The sequence below is a fragment of the Monodon monoceros genome, unplaced genomic scaffold (assembly GCF_005190385.1).
Source record: "Monodon monoceros isolate NGI ecotype Baffin Bay Population unplaced genomic scaffold, NGI_Narwhal_1 Super_Scaffold_2, whole genome shotgun sequence".
NCBI classification, from domain to species: Eukaryota; Metazoa; Chordata; class Mammalia; order Artiodactyla; family Monodontidae; genus Monodon; species Monodon monoceros.
In genome coordinates this window covers 31,338,011-31,364,620 of record NW_021703776.1, presented here as the reverse complement: position 1 = coordinate 31,364,620, position 26,610 = coordinate 31,338,011, and the positions used below count along the sequence as shown (strand labels likewise).

Below are 26,610 nucleotides of genomic sequence, written 5' to 3'. Positions count from 1 at the left end.
TCAGGGAAGAGGATCCACTTGCTACCATAAAGGTCATGAGGACAACTAGATGCTCTTTTCAGTGAGTTTTTGAAGCTGTCAGTGTGGGAAAAGAGAATGAGGTGTTCTTTTGTTTTTCTTTTTAAGTCAGGTAAGGAAAGCCTTCTGTAAGAGGCCATGGGCACGTGTGAGAAAGGCCGGATGAGACCCCATTGGCTTCAACTATTTTAATTTTTTTAAATCCCCCAATAAAAAATGCCTGGGACCAATTGTGAGAAAAAAACAGAGAATTAAGAATAAACAATGATTTTCAGCAGCACAGTATTGGCACAAAAACAGAAATATGGATCAGTGGAAGAGAATAGAGAGCCCAGAAATAAACCCACACATCTATGGTCAATTAATCTTCAACAAAGGAGGAAAGAACATACAATGGAGAAAACACAGTCTCTTCAGCAATTGGTGCTGGGAAAGCTGGACAGCTACATGTAAATCAATGAAGTTAAAACACACCATCACACCATACACAAAAATAAACTCAAAATGGCGTAAAGACTTAAATATAAAACATGACAACATAAAACTCCTAGAAATGAAAATAGGCAAAACATTCTCTGCAAATCGTAGTAAAGTTTTCTTAACTCAGTCCCACAAAGTTATAGAAATAAAAGCAAAAATAAACAAATGGGGAGAGCTGAGGAGGAACCTTCAAGATGGCAGAGGAGTAAGACGTGGAGATCACCTTCCTCCCCACAAATACAACAGAAATACATCTACATGTGGAACAACTCCTACAGAACACCTACTGAACGCTGGCAGAAGACCTGATCTCCCAAAAGGCAAGAAACTCCCCACGTACCTGGGTAGGGCAAAAGAAAAAAAAGACACAAAAGAATAGGGACGGGACCTGCACCAGTGGGAGGGAGCTGTGAAGGAGGAAAAGTTTCCACACACTAGAAGCCCCTTCGCGGGCGGAGACTGCGGGTGGAAGGGGGAAGCTTCGGAGCCACGGAGGAGAGCGCAGCAACAGGGGTACGGAGGGCAAAGCTGAGAGATCCCCACACAGAGGATCAGTGCCAACCAGCACTCACCAGCCTGAGAGGCTTCTCTGCTCACCCGCCGGGGCGGGCGGGGGATAGGAGCTGAGGCTTGGGCTTTGGAGGTCGGATCCCAGAGAGAGGACTGAGGTTGGCTGCGTGAACACAGCCTGAAGGGGGTTAGTGCACCACAGCTAGACAGGAGGGAGTCCAGGAAAAGTCTAGACCTGCCTAAGAGGCAAGAGACCATTGTTTCAGGGTGTGCAAGGAGAAGGGGTTCAGAGCACCGCCTAAACGAGCTCCAGAGAGGGGCACGAGCCACGGCTCTCAGCGCGGACCCCAGAGACGGGCATGAGATGCTAAGGCTGCTGCTGCAGCCACCAAGAAGCCTGTGTGCGAGCACAGGTCACTCTCCACACGTCCCCTCCCAGGAGCCTGTGCAGCCCGCCACTGCCAGGGTCCCGTGATCCAGGGACAGCTTCCCCGGGAGAACACGGCGCGCCTCAGGCTGGTGCAACGTCACGCCGGCCTCTGCCGCCACAGGCTAGCCCCGCACTCCATACCCCTCCCTCCCTCCGGCCTGAGTGAGCCAGAGCCCCCGAATCAGCTGCTCCTTTAACCCCGTCCAGTCTGGGTGGGGAACAGACGCCCTCAGGCGACCTACAAGCAGAGGCGGGGCCAAATCCAAAGCTGAACCCCGGGAGCTGTGCGAACAAAGAAGAGAAAGGGAAATTCCTCCCAGCAGCCTCAGGAGCAGTGGCTTAAATCTCCACAGTCAACTGGATGTACCCTGCATCTGTGGAATACCTGAATAGACAACGAATCATCCCAAACTGAGGCGGTGGACTTTGGGAGCAACTGTAGACTTGGGGTTTGCTTTCTGCATCTAGTTTGCTTCTGGTCCTATGTTTACCTTAGTTTAGTATTTAGAGCTTATTATCAATGGTAGATTTGTTTATTGACTTGGTTGCTGTCTTCCTTTTTATTTTTAATATACATATATATTTTTTCTTTTTCTTTTTCTCTTTTTGTGAGTGTGTATGTTTCTTTGTGTGATTCTGTCTGTATAGCTTTGCTTTTACCATCTGTCCTAGGATTCTATCTGTCCTTTTTTTTTTTTTTAGTATAGTTTTTAGTACTTGTTATCATTGGTGGATTTGTTTCTAGGTTTGGTTGCTCTCTTCTTTCTTTTTCTTTTTTTTATTACTCTTTTACTTTTTTATTTTTAATAATACTTAAAAAATTTTATTTAAATAATTTGTTTATTTTATTTTATTTTTTCTCCCTTTTCTTCTGAGCCGTGTGGCTGACAGGGTCTTGGGGCTCCGGCCAGGTGTCAGGCCTGAGCCACTGAGGTGGGAGAGCTGAGTTCAGGACACTGGTCCACCAGAGACCTCCTGGCTCCACGTAATATCAAATGGCGAAAGCTCTCCCAGAGATCTCCATCTCAATGCTAAGGCCCAGCCCCACTGAACAACCAGCAAGCTACAGTGCTGGACACCCTATGCCAAACAACTACCAAGACAGGAACACAACCCTACACAGCGGAGAGACTGCCTAAAATCATAATAAGGTCACAGACAACCCAAAACACACCACCAGATGTGACCCTGCCCACCAGAAAGACAAGATCCAGCCTCATCCACGAAAACACAGGCACCAGTCCCCTCCACCGGGAAGCCTACACAACCCACTGAACCAACCTTAGCCACTGGGGACAGACACCAAAAACAACGGGAACTAGGAACCTGCAGCCTGCAAAAAGGAGACCCCAAACACAGTAAGATAAGCAAAATGAGAAGACAGAAATATATAGCAGATGAAGGAACAAGGTAAAAACCCACCAGATCAAACAAATGAAGAGGAAACAGGCAGTCTACCTGAAAAAGAATTCAGAGTAATGATAGTAAATATGATCCAAAATCTTGGAAATAGAATGGAGAAAATACAAGAAACTTTTAACAAGGACCTAAAAGAACTAAAGAGCAAACACAAACAATGATGAACAACACAATAAAAGAAATGAAAGTTTCTCTACAAGGAATCAATAGCAGAATAACTGAGGAAGAAGAACGGATAAGTGACCTGAAAGATAAAATAGTGGAAATAACTACCACAAAGCACAATAAAGGAAAAACAATGAAAAGAATTGAGAACAGTCTCAGAGACCTCTGGGACAACATTGAACGCACCAAAATTCGAATTATAGGAGGTCCCAGAAGAAGAAGAAAAAAAGAAAGGGACTGAGAAAATATTAGAAGAGATTACAGTTGAAACTTCCCTAATATGGGAAAGGAAATAATCAATCAAGTCCAGAAAGCGCAGAGAGTCCCATACAGGATAAATGCAAGGAGAAACACGCCAAGACACATATTAATCAAACTATCAAAAATTAAATACAAAGAAAAAATATTAAAAGCAGCAAGGAAAAAGCAGCAAATAACATAGAAGGGAATCCCCATACGGTTAATAGCTGATCTTTCAGCAGAAACTCTGCAAGCCAGAAGGGAGTGGCAGGACATATTTAAAGTGATGAAAGGGAAAAATCTACAACCAAGATTACTCTACCCAGCAAGGACCTCAGTCAGATTTGACGGAGAAATTAAAACCTTTACAGACAAGCAAAAGCTGAGAGAATTTAGCACCACCAAACCAGTGTTACAACAAACGCTAAAGGAACTTCTCTAGGCTAAGGAAACACAAGAGAAGAAAAAGACCTACAATAACAAACACAAAACAATTAAGAAAATGGTAATAGGAACATACATATCAATAACTACCTTAAATGTAAATGGATTAAATGTTCCAACTAAACAACACAGACTGGCTGAATGGATACAACAAGACCCGTATATATGCTGTCTACGAGAGACCCATTTCAGACCTAGGGACACATACAGACTGAAAGTGAAGGGATGGAAAAAGATATTCCAGGCAAATGGAAATCAAAAGAAAGCTGGAGTAGCAATACTCATATCAGACAAAACAGACTTTAAAATAAAGACTACTACAAGAAACAAAGAAGGGCACTACACAATGATCAAGAGATCAATCAAAAAAGAAAATATAACAATTGTAAATATTTATGCACCCAACATAGGAGCACCTCAATACATAAGGCAAATGCTAACAGCCATAAAAGGGGAAATCGACAGTAACACAATCATAGTAGGGGACTTTAAGACCCGACTTTCACCAATGGACAGATCATCCAAAGTGAAAATAAATAAGGAAACACAAGCTTTAAATGGTCCATTAAACAAGATGGACTTAACTGATACTTACAGGACATTCCATCCAAAAACAGAATACACTTTCTTCTCAAGTGTTCATGGAACATTCTCCAGGATAGATCAGATCATCTTGGGTCACAAATCAAGTCTTGGTAAATTTACGAAAACTGAAATCGTATCAAGTATCTTTTCCGACCACAACGCTATAAGACTAGGTACCAATTACAGGAAAAAAATCTGTAAAAAATACAAACACATGGCTACCAAATAACCAAGAAATCACTGAAGAAATCAAAGAGGAAATCAATAAATGCCTAAAACCCAATGACAATGAAAACACGACCACCCAAAACCTATGGGATGCAGCAAAAGCAGTTCTAAGAGGGAACTTTATAGCAATACAATCCTACCTCAAGAAACATCTCAAATAAACAACCTAACCTTACACTTAAAGCAAGCAGAGAAAGAAGAACAAAAAACCCCCGAAGTTATCAGAAGGAAAGAAATCATAAATATCAGATCAGAAATAAATGAAAAAGGAATGAAGGAAACGATAGCAAAGATCAAAAAAACTAAAAGCTGGTTCTTTGAGAAGATAAACAAAATTGATAAACCATTAGCCAGACTCATCAAGAAAAAAAGGGAGAAGACTGAAATCAATAGAATTAGAAATGAAAAAGGAGAAGTAACAACTGACACTGCAGAAATACAAAGGATCATGAGAGATTACTACAAGCAACTCTATGCCAATAAAATGTACAACCTGGAAGAAATGGACAGATTCTTATAAAAGCATAACCTTCCGAGACTGAAATAGGAAGAAATAGAAAATATGAACAGACCAACCACAAGCACTGAAATTGAGACTGTGATTAAAATCTTCCAACAAACACAAGCCCAGGACCAGATGGCTTCACAGGCGAATTCTATCAAACATTTAGAGAAGAGCTAACACCCATCCTTTTCAAACTCTTCCAAAATATAGCAGAGGAACACTCCCAAACTCATTCTACGAGGCCACCATCACCCTGATAACAAAACCAGACAAAGATGTCACAAAAAAAGAAAACTACAGGCCAATAACACTGATGAACACAGATGCAAAAATCCTCAACAAAATACTAGCAAACAGAATCCAACAGCACATTAAAAGGATCAACACCATGATCAACAGGGGTTTATCCCAGGAATGCAAGAATTCCTCAATATATGCAAATTAATCAACGTGATAAACCATAATAACAAACTGAAAGAGAAAAACCAGATGATGATCTCAATAAATGCAGAAAAAGCTTTCGATATAATTCATCACCAATTTATGATAAAAACCCTCCAGAAAGTAGGCATAGAGGGAACTTACCTCAACATAATAAAGGCCGTATATGACAAACCAACAGCCAACATCGTTCTCAATGGTGAAACACTGAAATCATTTCCACTAATATCAGGAACAAGACAAGGATGCCCACTCTCACCACTATTATTCAACACAGTTTTAGAAGTTTTAGCCACAGCAGAGAGGAAAAAGAAATAAAAGGAATCCAAATCGGAAAAGAAGAAGTAAAACTATCACTGTTTGCAGATGACATGATACTATACATAGACAATCCTAAAGATGCTACCAGAAAACTACTGGAGCTAATCAATGAATTTATGAAGTAGCAGAATACAAAATTAACGCACAGAAATCTCTGGCATTCCTATACACTAATGATGAAAAATCTGAAAAAGAAATTAAGGAAACACTTCCATTTACCATTACGACAAAAAGAATAAAATACCTAGGAATAAACCTACCTAAGGAGGCAGAAGACCTGTACGCAGAAAACCATAAAACACTGATGAAAGAAATTAAAGATACAAACAGATGGAGAGATATACCATGTTCTTTGATTAGAAGAGTCCATGTTGTGAAAATGACTATACTACAGAAAGCTAGCTACAGATTCGATGCAATCCCTATCAAACTACCAATGGCATTTTTCACAGAAGAGGAACAAAAAAATTTCACAATTTGTATGGAAACACAAAAAACCCCAAATAGCCAAAACAATCTTGAGAAAGAAAAACAGAGCCGGAGAAATCACGCTCCCTGACTTTAGACTATACTACAATGCTACAGTAATCAAGACAGTATGGTACTGGCACAAAAACAGAAATATAGATCAGTGGAACAGGAGAGAAAGCCCAGAGATAAACCCATGCTCACATGGTCACCTTATCTTTGATAAAGGAGGCAAGAATATACAATGGAGAAAAGACAGCCTCTTCAATAAGTGGTGCTGGGAAAACTGGACAGCTACATGTAAAAGAATGAAATTAGAACACTCCCTAACACCATACACAAAAATAAATTCAAAACGGATTAAAGACCTAAATGTAAGGTCAGACACTACAAAACTCTTAGAGGAAAACACAGGCAGAACACTCCATGACATAAATAACAGCAAGATCCTTTTGGAACCACCTCCTAGAGAAATGGAAATAAAAATAAAAACAAACAAATGGGACCTAATGAAACTTAAAAGCTTTTGCATAGCAAAGGTAACCATAAACAAGACAAAAAGACAACCCTCAGAATGGGAGGGTTGCAAACAAAGGACTAATCTCCAAAATTTACAAGCAGCTTATGCAGCTCAATATGAAAAAACCAACCTAATCCAAAAATGGGCAGAAGACCTCAATAGACATTTCTCCAAAGAAGAGATACAGATTGCCAACAAACACATGAAAGGATGCTCAACATAACTGATCATTAGAGAAATGCAAATCAAAACTACAATGAGGTATCACCTGACACCGGTCAGAATGGCCACCATCAAAAAATCTACAAACAATAAAAGCTGGAGAGGGTGTGGAAAAAAGGGAACCCTGTTGCACTGCTGGTGGGAATGTAAACTGATACAGCCACTATAGAGAACAGTATGGAGGTTCCTTAAAAAACTACAAATAGAACTACCATACAACCCTGCAATCCCACTACTGGGCATATACCCTGAGAAAACCATAATTCAAAAAGAGACATGTACCACAGTGTTCATTACAGCTCTATTTACAAAAGCCAGGACATGGAAGCAACCTAAGTGTCCACTGACAGATGACTGGATAAAGAAGATGTGGCACATATATACAATGGACTATTACTCAGCCATAAAAAGAAATGAAACTGAGTTATTTGTAGTGAGGTGGATGGACCCAGAATCTGTCATACAGAGTGAAGTAAGTCAGAAACAGAAAAACAAATACAGTATGTTAACACATATATATGGAATCTTAAAAAAACAGTGGTTCTTAAGAAAATAGGGGCAGGACAGGAATAAAGACGCAGGCATGGAGAATGGACTCGAGGACACGGGGAGGGGGAAGGGTAAGCTAGTACAAAGTGAGAGAGAGGCATGGACATATATACACTACCAAGTGTAAAATAGATAGCTAGTGGGAAGCAGCAGCATAGCACAGGGAGATCAGCTTGGCGCTTCGTGACCACCTACAGGGGTGGGATAGGAGGGTGGTAGGAAGATGCAAGAGGGAGGAGATATGGGGATATATGTATATGTACAGCTGATTCACTAGTTTTAAAGCAGAAACTAACACACCATTGTAAACAATTATACTCCAATAAAGATGTTAAAAAAATAAATTAAAAAAATTAAATGAAAAAACAAATGAAAAAAAATTAAACACATGGGACCTAAATAATCTTGTAAGCTTTTGCACAGCAAAAGAAACCATGAAGAAAACGATAAGACAGACTACACAATGGGAGAAAATATTTGCAAATGATGTGACCGACAAGGGTCTAATTTCCAAAATATAATAACAGATCATATAGCTCAATATCAAAAAAACAAACAACCCAATCAAAAAATGGGCAGAAGACCTAAATAGACATTTCACCAACGAAGACATGCAGATGGCCAACAGGCACATGAAAACATGCTCAGCATCGGTAACTGTTAGAGAAATGCAAATCAAAACTACAGTGAGGGCTTCCCTGGTGGCGCAGTGGTTGGGAGTCCGCCTGCCGATGCAGGGGACACGGGTTCGTGCCCCGGTCTGGGAAGATCCCACATGCTGCGGAGTGGCTAGGCCTGTGAGCCATGGCCGCTGGGCCTGCGCGTCCGAAGCCTGTGCTCCGCAACGGGGGAGGCCACAACAGCGAGAGGCCTGCGTACCACAAAAAAAAAAAAAACTACAGAGAGGTTGTCACCTCACACTGGTCAGAATGCCCATCTTTAAAAAGTCTGCAAATAACTAATGCTGGAGAGGGTGTGGAGAAAAGGGAACCCTCCTACACTGTTGGTAGGCAGGAATGTAAACTGGTGCAGCCACTATGGAAAACAGTATGGAAGTTCCTCAGAAAACTAAGAATAGAATTACCATATGATCCAGCAATCCCACTCCTGGGCATATATCTGGACAAAACTATAATTCAAAAAGATACATGCATCTCTATGTTCATAGCAGCACTATTCACAATAACCAAAACATAGAAACAACCTAAACGTCCATCAACAGATGAACAGATAAAGTATGGTACATATATACAATGGAATATTACTCAGCCATAAAAAAGAATGAAATAATGCCATTTGCAGCAACATGGATGGACCTAGAGATTATCATACTAAGTGAAGTAAGTTAGAAAAACACAAATACCATGATATCATTTTTACGTGGAATTTAAAATATGACATAAATGAACTTATTTACAAAACAGAAACAAACTCACAGACATAGAAAACAAACTTATGGTTACCAAAGGGGAAAAGGGGTGGTGGGGGAAGGATAAATTAAGAGTTTGGGATTGGCAAATATTATATGAAAATATATATAATAAAATGTATATAAAACAGATAAACAACAAGGTCCTACTGTTCATCACGGGGAACTATATTCAGTATCCTATAATAAACCATAGTGGAAAAAGATATGAAAAAGAATATATATACGTATAACTGAATCACTTTTGCTGTACCTCAGAAACTAACACAACACTTTAAAACAACTATACTTCAATAAAAAATTAAAATTAAAAAAAAGATGATAGTTAAATGTATTTTTCTTAACTTTCCATTTTAAACCAATGCTAATGGAGAACAAAATAAAGGGCACTAGCCATTTTGCATTAAAAAATATTCTTAGGGAATTCAGTATCAGTGAAAGTTTCCCCCCATCTTAAACACCCTCAGAGTCACGGAGCTTTAAGGGAAAAGATAGTGTGGGGTGGGGGACAGGTCAAGGGGATATCTTTCCTCTTTCAGTGTTTATTAAAGGTTTGTTTGCTAAATTCTATACTTGGCAGTTCCATTCCTTAAGCTGGGGAGCTCAGTGACAGCCTGAGGGCTCTCAGAACCACAGGTGGGACAGGGGAGGAGACTTTTTTCCCCCAAGAATAGTTTAAAATAGCATTTTTGTATTAAAACAAATAAAAATGTATCACGGAATAGGCATGACTTTTAAAGACAAAACTGGAGATTAATGAGAAAATCTCCTGCACAGGCAGGGTGGGACTGCACACCTCCAGGCCTCTGGAACAGGTACAAACTGGCCTCCACCATTAGTTAGTCCAAGTGAAAATTGCCAGAAGCCCTGCTCCAGCTTGTCATAACTCATGCCTGCACTCACTATACATTGACAACCCTAAACCATCTTTCTTAAAAAATTCAACAAACTTTTAACAGCTATGATACGCCAGGCCCTTCACACACAGGGATAATTATCACTTTGGCCTGCCACGTGATTTCGGGTGATCAACCATTGCCCTGGGGTAAATCCTGGGCCCCCCTAACAGAGGAGGAGTTCTACCAGCAGGCAGCTGAGGGAGGGCCAGGCCTTGTGCCAAAAGACTCAAAGGCCAGAGCTCACTCACAAATGCGAGGCACTCACCAGGTCCATAGGATCCTTCAGTAGCAGAGCTTAAATATGGGGGGCTGCCCACACAGCAGTGCTGCTGCTATGGAGGGTTTGGGGGAACGGGAGAGGGGGTTTGTGGGGAGGGACCCCTGGACCACGTCCAGCCCTGAGGATATGGGTTCAACTGGCAGGACACGAGACACCTGGGAAGGTGTCACCACACACCTGGTAGCCTGGGCTCTGCAGAAGCACAGTCCTCAGACCTCGTACTTCCTACTTTGGTATTCGATACGCTACTTTGTTAACGTTTTAAGTGCAACATGCAACCAGAACATGCCTAGATCTTAAGTGCAGAGCTTGGTGAAGTTTTACAAACTGCACCTACCCATTATAACCAGCACCCACATGAAGAAATAGTTTCTTTTTTTTTAGCTCTCAGTAACCACTTTATAATGAGTGAATCTACTGTCTGAACTTTGGACATCCGAACTTCAATGAACACACATTTTCGGGAATGCCATCTAGAACATGATTTATAGTTGAAATAAGCAAGACCAAAGAAAGCTTAACTTAGGGGCTCTAAGTTCAGGACGAAAACAGTCATTATTTCAGGTTAGTTTTCATGAGTCCTGATTCTAACCTGGGCAAAAAGTGCCTTCTCTCAGCTAATACAGCAAAACAAATGGGGAAATGCCTTAGGAAAAAAATACGTGAGAGGTTCCCATCTATTGAAAATCACGCACATTCTACTAGATAGTAAGTACAGAACAGGGAAACAGCAATTAAAAACAGTATTGACTTCAACACAGGGCATAAGGTATGTACCACCCCAAGACATTCATTGCAAAGTTTCTTAAATTTATTTGTTAATAATTTAAAACTTTTCAACATAAAGTACACAGCTGAATGAAACATTATACAGTCATTGAAAATGAAAACCATAAAGACCTCCAAGCTACTCAGAAAAATAGTACTGACAGTGCTAAAGAAAGCAGAATTCAAACAGCAATCATACTATAAGAGTTAACCAAAAATGGTGACTTGGACACAGGCAAACACTGAACGGAAAATGTCTAGAAAATGATGCCCAGGGAGTAGAGACGTAGAATAGTTCAATTTTTGTTTCCTTTTCAGCTTCTATGAACAGCGTATTACCTGCACAATACAAAATTCATCTAAAAGTCATTCCTATGTAAAAACTGTGTGGATCTTATTCATATTCCCAAGCTGACTTTTACAAACAGCATCCAAAGAATCCTACTCAAAGCATAACTTGTCCAGTTCCTTAAAAAGAACCAGACCAGCTGCTGCTAACGCCCCAGCCCCTCTCTTTAAAAGGAGGGGTAAAGGTATCGTAAGAAAACCCCAAAGCGCTGACATCCCCTTCTATTTAAATAGTTGGTTAAACTTGGTGTGTCCTTGCTTATCTCAATGGCAACGTAAGTTGAGGAAGGATTTCTAGCCTCACAACATTTCAGCGAAAGTTGTGTGACCTGCCAAGACCTGGTGATTCTAGCAGCAAGAGTCAAGCCCCGGCTCTGGAGACAGAATTCTGGCTCAGCTCCTTCCTTGCCAGGCTGCCCTGAGCAAATCACTCTATTAGGCTTATCTTTAAAATGCAGATAATACAACCTACTTCAGAGAACTACAGTGAGGATTAAATCTGTTAATATTAAGTACCTAGGACAGCATGACTTTTAAAAGGAATTGATCGTTTCCCTTCCTTGGAGGATGCGGGGCGGGTTGGGGGGCTGGGGAAGGATGACTCTTAAGGTCTTCTCCCATCCCCAAAACCCAAGGCCACCTAGGTCCCTATAGCTCAGGGCAGGAGCCAGCTGAGCTCTGGCAAAGGCAGAAGAGGCAAGGAGTTCCAGGGTGACCTCTGATGGCGGGGGGCTGGGGAACGAACAGCGTTTTCTGTCTTTGTTTCTTCCACCATAACTGACATAATATCTAGCACACAGTAGGTGCTGAAAGGACATCTGACAAATGGACTAACCCAGTCAGGGGGCCTTCTGGCATAAGCTGATGATCATGAAGAAGAACAGGCAGGAAGCCATCAGCTACTTGAACTAAAATTCTGGTCCCTTTCACTGTGAGACTCCACAACCTATTTTTGCACTATACACGGGGTGCTGGCATTTACCACTATGGAAGAAAACTATCGTGCACGTTAACTTCAGCGAGATGCCTACTGTGCCTCTGAATGGTCCTGTTTAAAAACATTCACAAACCACTGCTTTTCAAAAGGAAAAGGAAATGGTCCCCAAAATATTTTCTTACCTCAATCCCTCCCCAAGTAGCCTGCATCAATTCCACTTTGATGCATAAAGCTATGTCCTTTACAAAACAAAACTGTATCTTGGACGTAAAAAGTCTAAACTATAGCTCGAAGAGAGTAACAGAGAACTCTCAAGGGCGATGTAAAACTAGGACGCCTAGACTACTCTATTCGAATGGCTTTATTGAACTTTTTTGTTAACTTACTGTACTGTTCCTAAACTGTTTTAAGTCACATAAGTATCTTACGGTTTTCTGTCCTGTGTACCTGACCAGATCGGAATTGCTGTGCTATCTGAGGTTTCTCCTGATCACTGAGAATTCAGCTCTTTTATGGATGGGAGGTCAGCAGTACATCAAAACGACGAATGTGCTGGCCTTCTAAGAAGTCACAAATGACCCCCCTCTGTGACCAGTTTCTGGGGCTCTGGGCACACATTTTTTTATTTTTATTTTTTTGCGGTACGCGGGCCTCTCACACGCAGGCTCAGTGGCCATGGCTCACAGGCCCAGCCGCTCCGCGGCATGTGGGATCTTCCCGGACCGGGGCACGAACCCGTGTCCCCTGCATTGGCAGGCGGACTCTCAACCACTGCGCCACCAGAGAAGCCCAGGGCACACATTTTAAGCCACAGGATCAGATGGGTACACTCTGTGGCTGTGAGGTAACTATCAGAAAAATGCCTTTTCTCCTCCAAACAGCATGTTCCATGCATATTCACGAGAACATTTAGCATCATTTCCTTCTCTAAGGGTCCAACCTGCACCCTAGCAGTAGAAGACAGTAAAAGGACTACACTGACATTCAGGACCTCCCAGCCTCTCTGCTAGGAAGCTGAGGCAGTCCCATCCTCCAGCTCCTGCAAGCTTCACTGCTGAGCGCTCTCAGTAAGGGACCATCCCCTCATCTCTGCTGGCCATTATTCCTATCATTCAATACAAAAGCACAAAGACACAGTGGTCAGCCCAACAAGGACTAGAGCCCAGGGGAGGTGTGATCACTGTCAGAGGACATCAAATCCGACACACTGTTGAGGCTGCAGAAAAGCAGAGGCTAGAAAGGAGTTCAGAGTTGAAACGAATTTCTTGTTTCCTCCCTGCCTAGTTCCCTTTACTCATAACATCGGGCCTAAGCGGGTTTACTAAAGCCCCTTCCAGCTCTATACCTTACAAGGGATGGAAATTATATCTGCTGTAGGCGTTAGATTAAAACCCACTGCACACTGGGCTGAGCCTTCCTTCAGTGTGCACTCATGCCGCTTCAGGCCACTCATCACACTGCTTTATGCATAAGGCTGAGGTACAGAGAAGAACCACACGAACTTCCAACTAAACATTCTGGGACATTTTAAATTTCTTTTTTTTTTTTTTTTTTGCGGTACGCGGGCCTCTCACTGTTGTGGTCTCTCCCGTTGCAGAGCACAGGCTCCGGACGCGCAGGCTCAGCGGCCATGGCTCACGGGCCCAGCCGCTCCGCGGCATGTGGGATCTTCCCAGACCGGGGCACAAACCCGTGTCCCCTGCATCGGCAGGCGGACTCTCAACCACTGCGCCACCAGGGAAGCCCCATTTAAAATTTCTTGAGCAGGAACTGTGTATGTAAGTAGTGGGTGACGCAGCACCACCAGAACAACATGTTTCAGGAATGATACATCATCAAGATACATTTACGGATGAAATTCACAAGCTCCTTCCAGAAGGGTTCAAATCCTGGAGAAACCCAAACCTCCTAAAAGCCTAGGATACTAATTATATGGTAAATGTCAGTGGCAAAAACAAAAACAATAACTAAGCCTGTCCCATCACTTCTTGAGTTTGTTTTCCTTGCTTTTAATACCTCACTTAATTGGAGAAATTCAAAAAATACTCTTTCTCTTAAACATCCACAATAGATTTTTCTCAAGTGTCCACTTTCAGGAAGCCTTCCAGAAATCACCAAATGGCCAAAGCGACCATTAGTGGCTTGGTCTCTAATGTGCCGCCAGACCCAGGCAGGTGACAGCGTCACGGGCTCAGGCACCACCGGCCACCCCGGCAGCTGGGCAGCTGGGCCCCGGTCGCTTCACGTCTCCCAAATCCTGCGGATGCCCAGCACCCAGGTGGAGAAAGGAGATAAACACCAGCCAAAGGTACGGTGGAAGCAGTGAGTCAGAAGCGCTCACAAAAGCAAGAAAAAACCCAACCCTCATACAAAGCATCTCTGGGGCTCCTACAAGCTGCTTCCTTTCTAAAAGGTTTATTTTTAGTTCGTTTGAAAAAGTTTTTATTGCTTACCTCTGCATAAATTATGTATATTCATTACTAGAAAGTAGAGAAAAGCGCTTTTAAAAAGTAAAAAAGAAAACTGAAGCTAAGTCCACTTCCCACCACCCATTGTAATTTTGGGGAGCTTGTTAATGAGATTTTTAAGACCTAGTTAAAACCATAATGGGTACCTGCGGTGGTGCTGTATACATGGTTTGGGAGCTTGGGGCTTTTTGTTTTTTAACCTGGTCTAATAACGCTGCCAGTTCCCCCAAACGGTTACATTTCTTTAAAAACATTTCCAAAAGTTCTAGAAGAAATACAAAATCAACACTTTTTAAACCCTATTATCCAAGTTGAATTGGCCCGACTCTCGACTATGCTTTTTTAGAATATCACACTTAAACTCATCTCCATGCCAATGCCGGAGAAAGTGGGGGGCGCGCACCGAAAAAGCTTCCCCCTCCCCCAGTCCCACGAGCACCGCAAACGCAGTCGCTGCGCCGCTGCGGCCTCCCCGCCGGCACTGCCCTAGAGTTCATCCGCTCCCGGGGCTCGCGGCCGCAGCGACCCAGCGGACTACCCCGAGGCCCCACCCGGGCCAGCGGCGAGCGCCCGCGTGCGGCGGCACCCGGCCTCTCCGCTCCAGGTGGCACAACCGTAAACACCGCACACACCTGCGGGGCGTGCCCGCTCCGGCGTCGGCGGGACTGGGCGCGCCCGGACCACAACGCGGCAGCCGAGGGCCACGTTTCCAGCCCAAGGCGGGGCGCAGGGCCAAGCGCAAAGGGAAGGCAGGCCGAGGGTGCGTCCGGGCTGCGGCGGGCGGCCAGATCCTCACCTGCGAGCCAGTCGCCAACTCCATTCTTCCCCGCTGGGCTCCGGCCTCCACCCAGCACGCGGCCACGGGAGCCTCGCTCGCCACGGGGCCGCGCACGGAGGTCGCCCGCGGCCGCGCAGCGCGCTCGCTCCGCCCGGAGCTCCAGAGGGCCGGGGGAGGGGCGCACTCGGCGCCCGGGACAGGGGGAGCGCCCCGCGCCGCCCACTCGGCGCCGCGGCGCCAGCCCTCGAGGCTCCTCTTACAGGACCCAAACTTCGCGACCGGTGAACTTCGCTTTGCAGGCGGCGCAAGAGGGGCTGCAGCTGGGAGCCGCCCGGGGTGGCTGCCAATCTGGGGGCGCCGGGCTCCCCCCTGCAGTGGAGGGAGGGAGTGGAGCCGTCCGGCCCGGTTTTGCGCGGGAGAAATGAGAGGGGGCAGTCCCGGCGCAGCCTCCTGCTGGCACGCCCGGCTGCGGCGCCCGCCGAATCTTTGCAGGGTTTGTTCCAGGTAGTACCCTGGAGCGCAGAGCCTCTGCGGCAATCGGTGTCTCTGATCCGGGAAAGCGTTTTAGGGCTGCCTCAGAACTTGTTTTGTAGCTGTAAAGGGGCGGGGTTCTGACGCCTCTCAAAACATTCGCTTCGGGGTACGCTTTGCAAAACTGGCAACCAAGGCCCCCGGGGGGTCGGGAATTGCAGCCCCCCCCCCCCGGAACTTTAAACGGTCTGTTCTATACCATTGCACACATGGGCCTTCCAGCCTCACTAGACAGAGAGTTTTAGAGGTCAGGAAGGCTGATAAACAAATATTGGCCTAACACCTACTACTGTGTGTCCGGCGCTGTGTACGCAAGCTTGAACGAAAAACAGGCCCCTGCTCTGTTGGAGCTTACAGTCTGGGAACCAGCCACCGACATAATATAAATGTAGTAATGACGTAAATAACTGTAATAATATAATTAATTAACTTGATTAATCAACAGTAAATTCAAATAATACCTTTAGTTAATAATGGTGATAATAAGTTCAGTAATAGGATGCAAATAAATGTAAATTTGGAGTTATGATAGATACCAGGAGGGAAAAGGTAAGTGGTACTATGGTGGTGTAGAACAGGGGGACTTAATTTGATGCAGGTCAGGGAAGACTTCTTAGAGTTCTCAGGTATGAAGAGTGAAAAATTAAGTGGGTGGAGGTTTTGGAATGCTTGAAATAAGTGTTGGGGAGGGTGGTAGATAAATTGTCCTGAAATTGTAGCAGGTTTGCTATAAAACTTCTCTCAATAGTTGGCTCTACAGGTATTTCGTATTAATACTATATTTTTTGACCCTCCTACGCTGTTGGTGGAAATATAAATTGGTGCAGCCACTACAGAGAACAGTATGAAGGTTCCTTTAAAAACTAAAAATAGGGTTACCACATGTGTCAGCAATCCCACTCCTGGGCATATATCTGGAAAAAACTATAATTCAAACAATACATGCCCCCCGTGTTCACAGCAGCACTATTCACAATAGCCAAGACATGGAAACAACCCCAGTGCCCATCAACAAACGACTGGCTTAAGAAGATGTGGTGTATATACACACAGTGGAATATTAGCCACAAAAAGGAAAGAAATTTTGCCATTTGCTGCAACATGGATGGACCTAGAGAATATCAAACCAAGTGAAGTCAGACAGAAAGACAAATACTGTATGATATTTATATGTGGAATCTAAAAAATATGATACAAACGAACTTATTTACAGAACAGAAGTAGACTCACAGACATAGGAAACAAACTTACGGTTACCAAAGGGGAAGGGGGTGGGGATAAATTAGGAGTTTGGGATTAACAGATACACACTACTATATGTAAAATAGATAACCAACAAGGACCTACTGTATAGCACAGGGAACTATATTCAATATCTTGTAATAATCTATCATGGAAAAGAATCTGAAGAAGAAAAGATAGATATATAGATAGATATGGATATAGATACAAACTGAACCACTGTGCCGTACATCCGAAACTAACACATTGTCAATCAACTATACTTCAATTTTAAAAAAAGGAAAGAAAAAATTACTACATTTTTTGGAAAAAAAAGGACACAGCTTTCCAGAGTGTAGAATTCCCAAAGTTGTTATAGATTTATCCTTTTTTACTTGGAACAATCAAGTATTTATATGTTAGTGCCAAGACTGAATCACATTTGTGGTACCAGAACATCCACGGACGTGAGGCAGTTATGGGTTTATTGATTCTGTTAAGCTTCCAGGTGACTGCAATGAGCAGGTATATTTGAGAACCATTGCTCTAGTCCAGCTTGGTTGTTTGCAAAGTGGGGTTTTAAGACCAACAGCATCAGCATCACCTGAACTCTGGCGAAGAAATCCAATTTCATGGGCCTCATCCCAGACCTACCAAATTGGAAACTCTGCGGGTGGCGCCCAACAATTTGACTTCTGATCATCATCCAGGTAATTCTGATCCTGGCTTAAAGAACCACCGTGCTTGTAATCCAAGGTCAACTGCTTACCAGCTGGGTGACCTTGGGACTAATCATTGAGCTTCCTTTTTCCCCTCTGTAAAATGGGGCTACTGCATATCTGCCCAATCCATGCAACAGTATTCCTACAAAGATGAACACATGTAGTATCAGACATGATTGTATTTCGAAAAGGCTAGAGTGGTGGACAGTTGTGAGTAGTGTCAATAGTGATAATCCTTCCATTTACTGAACACTGACCACGTTCCAGGAACTGCTTATGCTTTATTTCACTCATTCATTGCCACAAACATGTGATGTACATAATCCTATCATTTTTCAGAGGAGGAAACTGAGGCTTTGAGGGCTTAAAAAACTTGCTCATGGTGACCTAGCAGAGCCAAACTAGAACCCAGATGAGTCTTACTGCTAAGCTCTACTCTCCCCTTTTTGCCTCTATTAGGGTAGCTTGGTGTATGGGCGAGGGGGAGTGATGGTCATGAAAGAAATTCAAACCTTAAGAAAATGGGAACCAGGTTCCTTATGTACTATCATCCCAACCTACTTATTCACTGTGCCTAGGATTCTGGTTTCTTCTCCCCATTTGTTTCTGAAAGTAATTATTTTAACATGTAGACGCCACTTTTAGCAAGTGTCAACGAAAATAATCAATGAACAATCAATAATAAGAATAGAAAAGAATTTTATCTGAGCCAAACTGAGGACTATAGCCCAGAAGCCCGCTTCCCAGATTACTCTGAGAAATTGCTCCAGAGAAGCAGGGTTTTTCAGCACAGTTTTATATCTTGTCAGAGCAAAGAACATTAAACAAGTCAGGGATACATTTCTTCAAGTTTCAAAAAAAAAAAAAAAACCAGACCAGCACATACAGTATGGCCTTGGCACCTGGGAAGGGAGTCTTATCATTAAAGGAGAACCAGCATTGGCATTCCAGGAAGAAGGGCATTTAATCTTTATTTTTAACATGGATATTCTTTACTTCTGGTCAAGGTGCCCTTTTCTTAAATAATTAAAGCAGAGTTACAATGTATGTTTGATACACTGTAGCCAAAAACAGGCTACTGTAGTTAGCATAATATTCAAGTTAACTCATGTATAAGCCAGAATGACTTCCCCATACCTCAATATGTGAACATTTCTTTCATCTCAAGTATTTCTGCAGTCTTTTCAAGAGTCTTCTCCTTACCCCACCACAGACACCTTGTCTCTCTTTTCCAAAATCTACACATCATCAGGACGTTAATGTGACTAAATTGTCCCAAATGGTTGCTCTCGGTTGATTATCTGATCACCATGTCTTTCACAGCTTTCGGCACTGACCTACTTATCATGTCTCGATTCTTTTACAACTTTTGAGTCCAAATGAGCTCCTGACCTTGCTAACTGGAGCCCAGCATCAGAAAATTTCTGACAGCATAAAATTCAAGGTCTAATCTTAAGACTAAGTAATGAAAGCAATAACCATAAATTCCCAGTTGGGCCCAGGAAACAGAGTACAACAGGACTTGGGCTTTTCTGACAGTTACTTCCAAAGCAAATCATATCTATCTGTGAAATATGGTTAAGAGGCCATCTACTGTGAAAGCATGTTAAGTATGGCTTGTTACAGAACGTCGTTCTGCAAGCACAGCCTTGCCACACTCCTATTATAAACAGGAGGAGGTGGACTGTTTCAATCAGACCCGGACTAAAGAAGCTGGAATGTTACATTTTGAGGGGTTTTTTGTTTGTTTTTTAAGAAAAGCAACAGACCAGCTCCTTGTCTCTTTCCTACAATTGTTTCCACTCCATCTTTCCTCTCCACTTTCTTCCTAAACACTCCAAACTGTCAAGCATTTTATCTACCAGAGCTTGCAGCTCTCCAGGTGACTCAGGAAAGGCTGACAGGATTTCTTATGTAAAGAGACATCATTTTTGCAATTCCTTAGGAAAGCTGGGAGATGTGATGGTCACAATCTATTATATACTTAACATGCTTCCCCCATGGTAGGAAGAAAAGCAAAACAATCACACAGAAACCAAGACAACAATAATAATAATCTATGGAGTTCTACTTTTTCAGAAACGGCTCATGTTGTATAGACTGTTAGTGCCTGGAATGTACTCACAGCCTAAAAACCATGTTCAGAAAAAAGGTAAAACAGTGTCTACATTACAGCCAAAAAGGGAATTCAGCCACAAGGTTGAAACTGAAGGAAAAGGCAATGCAAGCAAACCATTTACTTGGCATCATAAATTCAGCTTTTGCTTTCTACTGCAGTCCCGTTTAAAAAAAAAAAAAAAAAAAGGCGAACTAAACCATCAAAAAACATTAATCAAAAGTCACAGGCTGAAATCAGCAGTTTCTGAAGTTGTTAACTTCTGGGTAAAACTGTAAGTGCTTGAAAGTGTTTAAGTGTCTTTAATCCTCATGAGATTCTTTAAACTGAAATCCTAGAACTGAGCCAAAGCATTTGTGTGCTAACAGCTTCTGCTCCGGCATCTTGATCACAAGCCTCCCTACCATAGCCGTTGTGCAGCGTTGTTCTTCCACGTTTCAGCTGCCACTTGGCAGTCACTGGAGATCTCTAACAGCCCCTCCCCACTTACAGCTTCAAATATACAGCACATTATGTGGCCCTGCAGCAGATATCCCATCTCTGAGTAGATTTTGCTTCTTTTGTCCTCTCTGGGGACAGACAGAAACAGGGTTGAAATACACCTCTCAAAATGTCATTTTTAGTTGAAATACGTACTGAGATCATTGTTGATTCACATTGATGGGGTCCACAACAGGCCATCCCAAATATGCCACTTTGGCATATTGATTATTTTGAATTAAAGTTACTTGAGAAAGAGCCAGTCCAAGAGGAACATGCTGGCCCTCCTTTGTTACCCTGAGAGCAGGAAACAAAACTCCCATGGAAGGAATCCTCCCTACTCAGAGGATGGAGGGCATCCTTCCACCCAGAGGAAGCTGTAAAAACAAACTTTGTTACTTCTTCATTAATTTGTTACTATAAGCCCAAATCCTTTTGTTTTGTCAAATTTTCACACACAATGGATTCTTCCTTGAAAAAGGTTTATAAACAGCCTGGTTCAGTCACTTCTGAGGTGCCATACCTATGGGACCTATGTGCATAAAAAATTAAATTTGGGTTTTTTTCGTCCTGTTAATCTGTCTTGTGTCAATTTAATTATTAGACCAGCCAAAAGAACCAAGAGGAATAGAAGGGAAATGTTTCCCTCCCCTACAAAATGCAGTTGTAAGAAATAATTCAGAGAGAGTCTGTGTACCTTTTGCCCAGTTTCCCTCAATAGTAACATTTCGGTACACTACAGTACACTGTCCCATCCAGGATACTGGCATCGATTCAGTTCACCAATCCAATTTGGATTTCCCCAGCTTGACGTGCGTGTGTGTGTGTGTGTGTGTGTGTGTGTGTGTGTATTTAGACCCACCATATACAGTTTTATCACATGGGTAGATCTGTGCATGCACCACCACAGTCAAGATGCTGAACACTTCCAACATCACAAGGATCCCTCCTGTGGCCCTTTTATAACCATACGCCCGTCACTCCCACCTATACACCGCCCATATCCCCACTGCCTTAACCCCTGGTAACCACTAATCTGTCCTCCATTTCTAAAATTTTATAATTTCAAGAATGTTACATAACCTTTTGGAGAACAGTATGTCAGGTTTTGCAATGGGCCTTTTAAACTCAGCATAATTCTCTGGGGACCCATCCAAGTAGTTTATCAAAGAGTCTGTTCCTTTTTATTGCCGAGTAGTAAAGTAGTCCATGGTATGTTTGTACCACAGGTTTTAACCATTCACCTGTGGAAGGACCTCTGGGCTGGTTCTAGTTTGGAGATATTACAGACAAGGCTGCTATGAACATTTGTATAAATGTAGTTTTCATTTCTCTGGAATAATGCCAAGAGTACACTTGCTGGGTCTCGTGGTAGTTACAACTTTAGTGTCATATGAAACCGACAGACTTTTGCAGACCAGCTGTAGCATTTCACATTCCTGCCAGCAATGAGTGAATGATCCAGTCTCTTCTCCAGGATCCAATATCCCGTTCCAGATGCATCTTCTCCTGCATTTGGTGTTGTCAATATTTTTTATTTTAACCATTCTGAGAGGTGTACAGTGATGTCTCAGTGTGGTTTTAATTTGCATTTCCCTGATGGCTAATGATATTGAACATGTTTTTATGTGCTTATTTGTCATCTTTATATCCTCTTTGATAAAATGTCTGCTCATGTCTTTTGCCATTTTCTAATTGGATTGTTTTTTTAACTGTTGCGTTGTGAGATTCATTTTATGTTCTAGATACTCATCTTTTGTCAGATACGTGGTTTGCAAATATTTTCTGCCAGTCTTTAGTTTGTCTTTTCATCCTCTTCACACGTGATTTCACAGAGCAAAAATTTTTAGTTTTGATGAGATTTATCACTTTTTTCCCCTAAAACATTCATAGTTCTACATTTTACATTTAAGTCTGTGATCCATTTTGCATTCATTTTTTCTATAAAGCGTGGGATTTAGGTCAAGGTTCATTTCATCCTCCTATATAGCTTAAGCACCATTTGATGAAAAGGATATCCCTCTTCCACTCAATAGCTTTTGCATCTTTGTCAAAAGTCATTTGAGCATGTGTATGTGGGTCTATTTCTGGTTCTTTATTCTGTTTCATTGATATCTCTTTGCAAATATCACAACATAAACTGGAGCCGTATACTAAAAGCCTTAGCATCAGATAGAGTGATTCCTCCCATTTATCTTTTTAAAAAATTTTTATTGGAGTATAGTTGCTTTACAATATTGTGTTAGTTTATACTGTACAGCAAAGTGAACCACCTATACATATACGTGTATCCCCTCTTTTTTGGATTTCCTTCTCATTTAGGTCACCACAGGGCATCGAGTAGAGTTCCCTGTGCTATACAGTAGGTTCTCATTAGTTAACTATTTTATACATAGTATCAGTAGTGTATATATGTCAATCCCAATCTCCCATTTATCTTTGTCAAGATTGTTTTAACTATTCTAAGGTCTGTGCCTTTTCATATAAGTTTTAAAATAAGCTTACCCATATCTACATAAAATCTTGCTGGAATTTTGATAGGAAATGCATTAAGCCTATAGATTCCTTGGGGGAGAGTTGATATTGTAACCAGGCAGGCTGGCTTAAGAATTAGTGACTAGGAAATGTGAAGATTTAGAAATAAAGAATAGCTGCTGGACAGGGCAAATGGCAACAATTTAGACTATAAATCTGCCACACAGCAGAGTCACCGAATTCCCCGTTCCCTGAAAGCTATCGATAAAGGCCTGACACACATTCCTAAGTTGTTTTTACGGGAAGCAGAGCCCACCAGATGAAAACTGCTGACCACAAGCACAGAGACCCCAGACCAGTTGAAACCAGAAGACTGATGATGCTCGAAACTTCACCTTGATGCCAACAATCTGAGGATTCTGCACGAGCTGATCATGTACCCTGCAGCTCCCTCCCTCACAAAGCCCTTAAAACCTTTGTCTCCGATCAGCAACTTGGAGATGGTCTTAGGACATTTTTCCACCATCTTCCCAGATTGCTGGTCTCCTGAATAAAGCAACTTTTCCTTTTCCACCAACACTTGTCTCTCTAGCATTGGCCTTTTGAGCAGCGAGCAGCCAAATTTGGGTTGGGTACCGGCCTGGTCCAGTTACTATATCTTTCTTATGTTGATTCTTCCAATCCATAATCAAGCTATATCTCTCCATTTATTTGCCTTTTTTTGATTTCTTCCATCAGCATTTTGTAGTTTTCAGCATATAGATCCTGTACATGCTTTTAAGTATATACCTAAGTATTCATTTTCTTTGAAGCAATTGTAAATAGTATTTATAAGTGGTTTTTAATTTCAGCTTCCATATGCTCACTGCTACTAATAGAAATGCAACTGATTTTTGTATGTTGCTCTTTTATTTCTGTTGTTTAAACTACCCAGTCTATAGTATTTTGCTATGGCAACCTGGATTTTACTATCTAACATTGGATATGTGCCAGAGAAACTCTGGGGGGGATAAGGCTTCTGCTACGCATGGCCTGCCCACACTACGATGAAAAATCACTGGTGGTGCATCTTGTTCTAAGGACCAAAGGAAGAAATCAAAGGAATTGATTCTTTTTTTTTTTTATGCTCAAGGTCTTACTATCAGCAGCCAGAGAGATTGCTAGGATTTCCAAAACATTCCGCGACAAGAAAGGGAGACACTCTACCTTCGTTAGGGAATGCCTCCCAATAAGGAGGTAGCATGAAGCCCAGAAGGAAAGAGGTCCACCTAGACCATCAAGCCCAGAGATACCTAGAGTAGTAGTTCTCATGTTAGAGTGCCTAAGAACCACCCAAGGTGCTTGTTCAGAATGCAGACATTGGCCCTACCCTTTAAGATTTGGATTCTGTAGGTCTGGTGTTAGGGTGACCAACCACCCCAATTTGCTCAGGACTGTCCTGGTTTTAACATTAAAAACACGCTATTTGGGACACCTCTCAGTTGTGGGTCCCCCTACCTGTTGTGTAGTCCAGGAATGCACATTTAACAAGTATGCGAGTAGATTTGGTGCAAATAATCCTCAGACTACACTTTGAGAAACACTGACCTAGACAGTAGACGTTGACTTATAATTTTTACCAGATGGAAGGAGAAGACGTCATTAAAGTGCACCTATGGCCATAAAAAAAGATCGGAATAATACCATCTGCAGCAACAGGGATGGACTTGGAGATTATCATACTGAGTGAAGTAAGCCAGACAGAGAAAGACAGATATCATATGATATCGCTTATACGTGGAGTCTAAAAAATGATACAAAAGAACTTATTTACAAAACAGAAATAGACTCACAGACATAGAAAACACACTTCTGGTTACCAAAGGGGGGGAAGGGGGGAGGGATAAATTAGGAGTTTGGGATTAACATATACACACTACTATATATAAAATAGATAAACAACAAGGACCTACTGTATAGTACAGGAACTATACTTAATATCTTGTAATAACCTATGATGGAAAAGAATCTAAAAATATTATATATGTGTATATAATATATAAATATATGTAACTGAATTAATTTACTAACACAACACCTGAAACTAACACAACATTGTAAATCAACTATATTTCAATATATTTTTTTTATTTAAAAAAATAAAGTGCACCTGTGAAAAGAATTTGGTGGATTTTAAGTGCACTTTTTTTTTTATTTACTTACTTGTTTATTTATTTATTTATTTTAATCTTTGGCTGAGCTGGGTCTTTGTTGCTGCGCTCAGGCTTTCTCTAGTTGTGGTGAGCAGGGGCTACTCTTTGTTGCGGTGCGTGGGCTTCTCATGGCAGTGACTTCTCTTGTTGTGGAGCACGGGCCCTAGGCGCACGGGCTTCAGCAGTTGTGGCACATGGGCTCAGTAGTTGTGGCTCACAGGCTCTAGAGTGCAGGCTCAGTAGTTGCGGTGCACGGGCTTAGTTGCTCCACGGCATGTGAGATCTTCCCGGACCAGGGCTCGAACCCGAGTCCCCTGCATTGGCAGGCGGATTCTTAACCACTGTGCCACCAGGGAAGTCCCTGTGCAGTCATTTTTGAGCCTAAGTCGTGGCGAGCAAGATCACAAGTCAAACATTTAAGTATACAAAATCCATCAGATTTTATTACCTAATGCCCCAGTTCTTGTAGTGTTCAGTTCCTCACGTTCATGATTACTTTCACCTCTGAATCACTGCCTTGGTGTTCACCCTTATTCCTACCACCATTCTAGTTGACATCAGCATCCAAGTGTTCTGTTTCTTGACATCCTCACATCCTGTATCAGAGTCTAGTCAGGAAATGGGAACAATGCCAGTTATTTGAACAGAGAGAATTCAATATGAAGAATTGTTAGCTAGGTATAAAATTCTTAACAAGATAACTGAAAAGGTAAAAAGACGACGCTAAGGTATCACAGAGGCAGCAACTGCAGTAGGTAGCTACCATCCCTAGGGCTGGGGTGGAGGGAAGGGAGGAGGCTAGGATTATAAAAAATTAGACCCTAAGAGGAGGGCCTGAAGACTTGAAGCACACACCTCTGAAGAGCAGCGTTGCTTGCCTGATGCTGGCGTCTCTGAGATGGGCTCAATAAAGCTGATTCTGCGAGTATAGGAAAAACTCAAACTGAACTCTGCTGCTGCTATGGGAAGGAACTGCTGCTGGGTGAAGAAACATTGCTGGGGTAATAGTGACAGAAACAGGAAACAGTCAGGAAGCCCCTTCTTCCTCCTCCAGCCTTGCTCTCTCTCTCTAGACTCCTCTGTTGGCAGCGCGTAACAGGGAACCATTAAGCAAAGCAAAAACGATTTGCCAAGTCCCAGCCCTAGCATCACAAGGGGAAGTATAGAACGTGAGTTTGGAGCTAAGAGACAGCGGCTTAATTACTGTGCATCTCCTATGACACTTTCTTCTACCTCACCTTAGTCACTTTTTCCCATCACCATACACTTGAACTTGTCATCACTAATACCAGCATCACCTCTGAAATGATAATTCCAAGCATCTCACTCTCTGACAATTACCTCCCATACCTAGAGCTCACCTGCTCTAATACTCCTATCTCAGCATCACTTCAACCTCTTTAAAACCTTCAATCCATTGA

General features: G+C 42.4%; 1 protein-coding gene across 2 annotated transcripts in view; it reads right to left on the bottom strand.

The window, feature by feature from the left end:
• The window catches only part of CDCA7L (cell division cycle associated 7 like), a 49,548-nt gene extending 33,941 nt beyond the window's left edge, over window positions 1–15,607 (bottom strand). For both annotated transcript variants that reach the window (XM_029233958.1, XM_029233959.1), the window contains exon 1: window positions 15,471–15,607. In XM_029233958.1, the coding sequence (XP_029089791.1) occupies window positions 15,471–15,494 (24 nt within the window). In that variant the 5' untranslated portion in view covers window positions 15,495–15,607. The remainder of the gene's footprint in view (window positions 1–15,470) is intronic.
• Between the last annotated feature and the right edge of the window lie 11,003 nt (window positions 15,608–26,610).